We start from the raw sequence: 6,929 nt of genomic DNA, 5'->3' as shown, positions 1-6,929 counted from the left end.
AAATCTTGGATCATAAAACTACATTGATTGACCCGTTGGGCTCTATTTTAGTGCTAAGAAACCAAAAGTATCCAACCCAAAATAGTATAAACGAAATGTTGATCATCCATACATGGTCTCTCGTATTTTATGACTTTGTATATGCATATGGGATATGGGTGTCTTGAGATAAGTAGCGTCAAACTGTGGTAACATCGAACACTTGTTTCCCTAAAAAACCAGTGGCGGATTTAGGGGGGTTCCGGGGTGGCACCGGCAACCCCTAAATTTTCCGGCCGCAGTGGAAAAATTTTCGAAATTTTTAAAAATTTTTATTTTTTCTATTATCGTGCAACCCCTAATCTTCCCGTGCAACCCTTACTATGAAATCCTGCGTCCGTCCCTGTAAAAACTTAAGATGAGTAGATGAGATATATGTTGATATTATACCTCCAAAAATGACTGCACCACATTGATGTCCTACAACATGTTCGTTAACATGTGAACGAAAACAAAGGGATAGTAAGTAAAGTGAACTGTGTAGGTTAAGTTCCTAATTAATACATCCATACGAATATCATAACCGGCAAACAAGGAAAAAAAACAAGTCATTGTGAACAGATAAGCATGAAGATGAATAAATCATAATCATAATACAATCATATTAGAGGGTATCAACAATAAAGATGATAAAAAGAAACGCAGAAAGTGAATAGGGAATACACCGTACAAACTTGAGGGTGTTGGTGGTGATGTTTTTTAATGTATAGGGTCCAATAAAATAAATCATAAACTTGAGTGGTCTAATTAGAATATTCGCTACTTTAAACACCGGGGACCGTTGTTTACTACAAGCTTACTGCCGGCGCCAAATATTCGTCTTCTTCCCTCTCTTAAAAACTCCTGCAAACATCAGTCGATTTCCGAACTCTCAAACTCCATCCACCTCTTCTTCATCAGAGCTCTACTTCTTCACTCCCGGCTGTTCGCCTGAGTCTTTTTGTGTTTATTTCACTAATCTGTCTTCTCCGATGGCGGAGGGAATAAATGGATTTTCATCGCCAAGAGCGGACGTTTTTCCGGCAGGACTTCGTGTCCTTGTCGTCGATGATGATCCTACTTGGTTGAAAATTCTAGAGAAGATGCTCAAGAAGTGCTCTTATGAAGGTCTGTTTGTATTTCATCAGCAACTGTTTTTTTTTTTTTTTTCAATATGATTCGTTTTCGTTCATGTAAACATTTGTTCGACTGAATTTGAATGAGGGTTAGTTTTTTATGTACATAACATTACAAATCAAGCAGAAATACCAGTTTTACTGATTCATACCTGTCATCAAAGTTAAGCTTTGGGTGAATATCGATATCAGGTAGGCTCTGAGATTTAGGGTGATAGTAGAGAAGGCCATGAATGAGTTTAGCTTTTTCAAGCAAGATCATTTTTTCAGTTGTGAAAAGTATCAGCCAATGAATAAACAAAGGTTCAAGGTATATAGTAGGAAGCCTTGGGCATATACAAAATCACCCCCTGTTACATAGTTTGATTGTTCTTTATGAGGTCTATACTTTATACAGAGGGCCTGGTTAGTTCATGATCCAAGTAGAAGACATTGTTAAAGAATGGCATGGAGAAGATGATTGATTGATTGATTGTTGTTGTTTCAGTTACTACATGTGGACTAGCAATAGAGGCTCTGGATCTGCTTCGCGAAAGAAAAGATGGGTTTGACATTGTAATTAGTGATGTCAACATGCCTGACATGGATGGTTTCAAGCTTTTGGAGCATGTTGGACTTGAAATGGAGCTTCCTGTGATTAGTCAGTCTCTTTCTTCCCCACTATATTTATATCCCAGTTTTATATGTATATATTAAAAACCAGAACTGATTTTTTGATATGCAGTGATGTCTGTTGATGGGGAAACAAGCAGAGTTATGAGAGGTGTCCAACACGGGGCTTGTGATTATCTTCTGAAACCAATTCGAATGAAGGAACTAAGAAACATATGGCAACATGTTTACAGAAAGAAGATACATGAGGTGAGAGATAGTGAAAGCCATGAATGCCTCGAAGAGATTCTGATGATGAGAAATGTATCCGAACAATCTGATGATGGCTACTTGCTTTCTGGGGGTGACATAACACCAGGTAAGAAAAGAAAAGACGCTGAACACAACAATTACAGTGACAAAGACTTCATCGACCAATCTTCAATCAAGAAAGCAAGAGTTGTATGGACAGTTGATCTTCATCAGAAGTTTGTCAAAGCTGTCAATCATATTGGTTTTGAAAGTGAGTCATCAATCATCAATCATCATAGCACATACTTTTTCTTGAATTCACTTCTCCTGGTTTGATATAAAAACGTTTGTTTTTTCATGACAGAAGTGGGTCCCAAGAAAATACTTGACCTAATGAACGTGCCATGGTTAACAAGAGAGAATGTTGCAAGCCACTTGCAGGTATTTCTTTAACTCTGGGCTATATATCATTTTTTCTTTTTTCTTTTTAAGATCTTATCCGGTTCTCTCATAAAGTTTCTTAAAATAGTGCAGAAATATCGTCTCTACTTAACTAGGTTACAAAAAGATGATCTTAAAAGTACAGATTCTATAAAGATGCAACAAAATGAGGGCGTCCAGAATACCAATTCAAGAATCCATGAAGTCGATCTAAAAGTTACCACCACCACCACCACAGAATCCAAGAAAGTGTTAACCGGTTATGCCGCCAAGGGTCCGGGTCATCACAACAAGGCCAGCAGTTCAAACAACCATATCGGAATTGGAATCGGAAACAACCACTCCTTCGGGTCAACTCAGTACCCGACATTTAACTCAGTGTTGCCAACTCAGTACTCTTGGGATGGAGGTTTCACAGAAATTCAGTTCAAACAAGAACACAAGAAGCAACACTTTGAGGAGGTTGAAAATGGGTTGGGACTATTATTGCCTACTACTACCCTACTCCAACAACACAACCAAGAAACAGGCAAACGAGTAGTAGCAAATTCAAACACTGGAATCAAGTCATCTTTTGGCTCCTCCTCCTCCTCCTACATTAACATTATGCCAACTTTCCAACCTCCAGATCCATGGAGCCTGAAAGATGATCATCATCATCATCAAACTTCCATTAACAATCTTGATTTATCTTCTATTCTGCTTCAAGGTCAACAACTTTCCTCTACAACAAATCTTGATATACAAAAGAAAGGAGTAGGCGAGTATAATGATCCAGAGTTGCCTCCAAGCTTATATGATGCGCTAAGATTCGACTATGAATATGAATACCCTCCTGACTCATTGGAATATCCAGTAATAGATCAAGGCCTATTCATAGTTTGACATCATCTCATCTCATTTAAAAACATGGATGATCCTCTTTGGCAAGAATTTGAGGCGTCCTACAATGGACAAAAAGAAGAGGCTATTTTGTTTGGGTACATACATTTTTCATTAGGTAGAGAAACTTGTTTCAATAGAATAATAATACACTTTATAACTTGCATACAAAAAAATTATTACAGCACTTAAAATGATGTTGAAAGAAGCAATCAACAACAACTTTCAACATTGTTTCTTTGACATGACGACTGATGATGAATCATTCTTCTTCTTGCTTGTCAAAAAAGCCATGGAACTACTTAGTTTTTTTTTATTTATTTCTATAAAATTCTTTGGCTTTGAAGAAGGAGATTCACAACGAGTATCCTTATGTACTAATCTTGGAATCGGCTTCCTTCCAAGCTTTGGTGAGCAAGGTTGCATTTGAGGGACCTGCATGATTTTTAAAAATATGGTTTTTTACTGATTAAATAATAAGTTTTTTTACTTTATACCACAAACTCATTGATAATTCGATTACCTTCTGAATGTTACTACTTCTTATCACTTTTGTTTCACTTGCAAATGTTTTTGCTTCCAAAGCAGTGCTCCTTCGCAACTTTTTATTGTCGTTCGTAGTCTGTACAAGAATATGGATGGAATCTTTATCGTAATCATAACCTAAGGTTATTTTAGACATTTCACAAACTATGTATCGAGTAGAATGTAGCAGACCTTCAGTTTAGGTTGAAGATGAATCTTTTCTGTCTCCTTCTTGTTGCCCTTTTCTTCTAGCTTCTGAAAGAACTGTAGTGAGAGAAGCTAGAAAACATCATCAACAAACATAACAAGAAGAAAAAAAAAACATCAAGAACCCAAATTTGGTTATCTTTATCTTTACCTCTTTACGTTTTGCTGCACGTTCTTCACTTCTGAAGCTAAACGATGAAGGCACAGTAGAAGAAGAAGAAGAAGATTTTGGTTTCTTTGTACATACACTAGAATGGATGACACAATATTTTTTAGAGACATTATTATTAGGGCATAAATCATTTACAGGGATAAAAAAAATTAAAAATCCAAGAACCTGTAACATAAAAATTACCTTTTGTTTTCTGGTGGTGGGAGGACCTGAGAAGCTTTCTTTACCCCGTTGATAGACACCTGGGAATCAAAACAGATGATTCAAATGTGATAATAATAATAATTAAAAAAAAATGAAAATTTAAAAGAAAGCTGAAGGTTACCTTTAGGTTTAGTGGTTGCTGAATAAGTCGATCTTTAGGTTTACTTATAGTTTTTAAGATCCTATTTTTAATTCCAGTAGGAGGAAAGTTCATTGACATGTGAAGAGATTGTAAAACTGATCTCTTTTTCTCTGTTACATCATTTGCAGCCTTTTTGGGACGAATTGGAGGAGTTGGTGTTTTTCTAGAAGTTTCCTTCTTACTCAAAGAAATTTCAGGACCTTTGTTTCTCTTATTTTTATGTTTCTCTAATGAATTATTTTCGCTTGATACTTTCCCTTGTTCCACTTCCACCTGGCAGCGGCTACTTGCCATGTCATCCTCAACATTTCCAAATTGTTCTAGAACTAGGTTAGTAATAGGTGAGCAAACATCTTTACATGATGCTATTTCTATAGCTTGTTCATGGATATGTTGTGAGAAAGCTGGAGGAGTAGTAGTGGTAAGAGTAATTGATTTTGATGACTCGCTTTCTTGTGGTTCATCAATGGGTGAAAGGGTATCGGATCTTGGAGGAGTGATGTTGGTTTGAGGGGAGTGATTAGGAGGTCTGTTTTCTTTTTGAGGTGATTTTGTTTTTGTGGCTTTTTTGGATGCGATTTTCTTGTAATGTGCTTCAAAGAAAGCTTTCTTTTCAGCAACAGCACCGGGTCTAGAGTGTTTTTGAACATCTTCTAGGGTTCGATTGTGAGAAAACGAAGACCATTTTTCCCAATCTAATGGTTCAGTCATGAATCGACCAAATGAAATTGATGTGGTTAGGGCTCGTAGAGGGTCACCCTGTGGCACATAAAAAGAACCATATAAACCCTAGAAACACGTTATATAATTAGGGTTTTTTTTAAACCCAAGAAACAGATTAAAGTAGGGGTTTTGAACAAAAAAACAAGTACATATATGCAGAGTCTTGACAAAAACCAAGTACTTTAAAGAAAACAAGATACAAAACCCTAATCAGGTTCATATCAAAATGAAAAGCCCTGGAAGTAAAAATCATACAAACTCTAGAAAGCAGAAACAGATTAAAGTTGGGGTTTTGAACCAGATGACAAAGCGGAAACATACATAATCGTGACAAAAATGAAGAATTTTGAAAAAAAAAAAAAAAAAAGAGATGAATGTTATTGCTAAAACTTCAATTTCAGGGACGACAACACATATATAATTAAAATCGAATTTGGATTCAAATAAAAATTGAAAAACAGTGCAATTGGAGAGCATAGAAACCGTAGAAACAGATTAGAAATTTAGGTTCTTTATATTATATTCTTGAACTAACCTCTTTGTATTCGCAAGAAGCGAAGAGAGGTTGTGAAACTGAACGCATCAAGCAAGGAGCTGCTTCACCCATTTCCACAGATCTAGAGAGAGAAAGTAATCCCTAGTAAAAGAAAAAGAAAGAAAGAAAGAAAAAACCTTGTTTTTGTGTTTGTAAATCTCGGGTCTAATTAATCCTTGAAATTTGAAGCTTTAAATGGATTGGTTTTTATATTCCGGTGAAGAACACTGTGATACGAAGCTGATGGGCATTTCCCCAACGTCTAGTTTTAATTTTCTGGGTTATTTTTGGGTTTAATTTAAATGTGGGCCCCACACCTAACACAACGCCCAACGGCTATATCTCTGTCGCACATCATAGAATGTGAAAATTTTTACTCTTGTTTTTAACTTTTTTTAATGTACACCATATAATTGATGATCTATATTAATTTAACCATTTATTAAGGAAATATATATATTTATGTAATGTATTTCAATAATTTCCTTTTTTGTAACTTTGTTAGTGATTCAAATTAATCCAATCAATTTATTAAAAAATATTTACGTTTATAATTAACTTTTATTATTATTATTCAAAAGATTAAAAAAAGTGTATACATTTTTTAAGCTATGATTTTATTATTTTTATTTTAGATAAAACTTCAAAAATGATCCCTGTGGTTTTCGAAAATATCAAGTTTAGTCCCTAAGTTCAAAAACATCACAGATGGTCCTTGTGGTTTTAAAACTTTTAACATTTGGTCATTTCGGCTAACTCTGTTAGCTTTTGGCCGTTAAGTGAAGGGCAATTCACTCATTTCACTTCCAAATGGACAATTTATGAAGTTTTACCTGATTTTTAATATATATATATATATATATATATATATATATATATATATATATATATATATATATAATTATTTAATATTAAAGGGTCCCATCCCCATCTCTCTCTCATACACATCATCTTCTCTCTCTCTCTCTCTCTCTCTCTCTCTCTCTTGTTAAGAGGCATCACCCCCAAACACCCTCTATTATTGTTTTGCTCGACCCCTGCTTTCCCAGAAGCCATAACTCTTGTGAAATAATCTAACAGTCGAGGAAAAGAGCCCATCGG

At 35.3% G+C, this 6,929-nt stretch overlaps 2 protein-coding genes across 4 annotated transcripts; one reads left to right on the top strand and one right to left on the bottom strand.

Annotated features, from left to right (window-relative positions):
* Positions 1 to 815: 815 nt before the first annotated feature.
* On the top strand, positions 816 to 3,880 carry ARR11 (response regulator 11). Of its 2 annotated transcripts, none has more exons than XM_078988991.1 (5): positions 816 to 1,146; positions 1,642 to 1,794; positions 1,879 to 2,268; positions 2,365 to 2,438; positions 2,532 to 3,880. In XM_078988991.1, exons 1-5 carry the CDS (start codon positions 1,011 to 1,013, stop codon positions 3,321 to 3,323), a joined length of 1,545 nt encoding a protein of 514 aa, XP_078845117.1. In that variant the 5' UTR covers positions 816 to 1,010; the 3' UTR covers positions 3,324 to 3,880. The 2 variants fall into 2 exon arrangements, with proteins under 2 accessions (XP_078845117.1, XP_078845116.1); XM_078988990.1 differs by having other exon boundaries at positions 2,362 to 2,438.
* LOC145041073 (TPX2 (targeting protein for Xklp2) protein family) lies at positions 3,440 to 6,042 on the bottom strand. 2 transcript variants are annotated; one of them, XM_078988993.1, is made up of 7 exons: positions 5,829 to 6,042; positions 4,550 to 5,329; positions 4,408 to 4,466; positions 4,204 to 4,300; positions 4,038 to 4,100; positions 3,844 to 3,942; positions 3,440 to 3,755 (listed from the first exon to the last, which is right to left on the bottom strand). In XM_078988993.1, the coding sequence occupies exons 1-7, from the start codon at positions 5,898 to 5,900 to the stop codon at positions 3,546 to 3,548; spliced, it is 1,380 nt and encodes a 459-aa protein (XP_078845119.1). In that variant the 5' UTR covers positions 5,901 to 6,042; the 3' UTR covers positions 3,440 to 3,545. The 2 variants fall into 2 exon arrangements, with proteins under 2 accessions (XP_078845119.1, XP_078845118.1); XM_078988992.1 differs by having other exon boundaries at positions 4,038 to 4,109; positions 5,829 to 6,039.
* Positions 6,043 to 6,929: the final 887 nt, after the last annotated feature.

Source organism: Lactuca saligna, chromosome 4 (assembly GCF_052625555.1).
Source record: "Lactuca saligna cultivar CGN05327 chromosome 4, ASM5262555v1, whole genome shotgun sequence".
NCBI classification, from domain to species: domain Eukaryota; kingdom Viridiplantae; phylum Streptophyta; class Magnoliopsida; order Asterales; family Asteraceae; genus Lactuca; species Lactuca saligna.
The sequence above is the reverse complement of the archived record's forward strand: the minus strand, read 5'-3'. Positions and strand labels throughout refer to the sequence as shown.

What these genes read in the sequence shown, in the direction of transcription:
- LOC145041073 (XM_078988992.1), bottom strand. Translation starts at nt 5,900, where the DNA reads ATGGGTGAAGCAGCTCCTTGCTTGATGCGTTCAGTTTCACAACCTCTC. An exon ending in AGCAACCACTAAACCTAAAG is followed by an intron (nt 4,467 to 4,549) that starts GTAACCTTCAGC and finishes TTTGATTCCCAG; the next exon opens with GTGTCTATCAACGGGGTAAA. An exon ending in GTGCAGCAAAACGTAAAGAG is followed by an intron (nt 4,110 to 4,203) that starts GTAAAGATAAAG and finishes CTCTCACTACAG; the next exon opens with TTCTTTCAGAAGCTAGAAGA.
- ARR11 (XM_078988990.1), top strand. Translation starts at nt 1,011, where the DNA reads ATGGCGGAGGGAATAAATGGATTTTCATCGCCAAGAGCGGACGTTTTT. An exon ending in CAAGAAGTGCTCTTATGAAG is followed by an intron (nt 1,147 to 1,641) that starts GTCTGTTTGTAT and finishes TTGTTGTTTCAG; the next exon opens with TTACTACATGTGGACTAGCA. An exon ending in AATGGAGCTTCCTGTGATTA is followed by an intron (nt 1,795 to 1,878) that starts GTCAGTCTCTTT and finishes TTTGATATGCAG; the next exon opens with TGATGTCTGTTGATGGGGAA.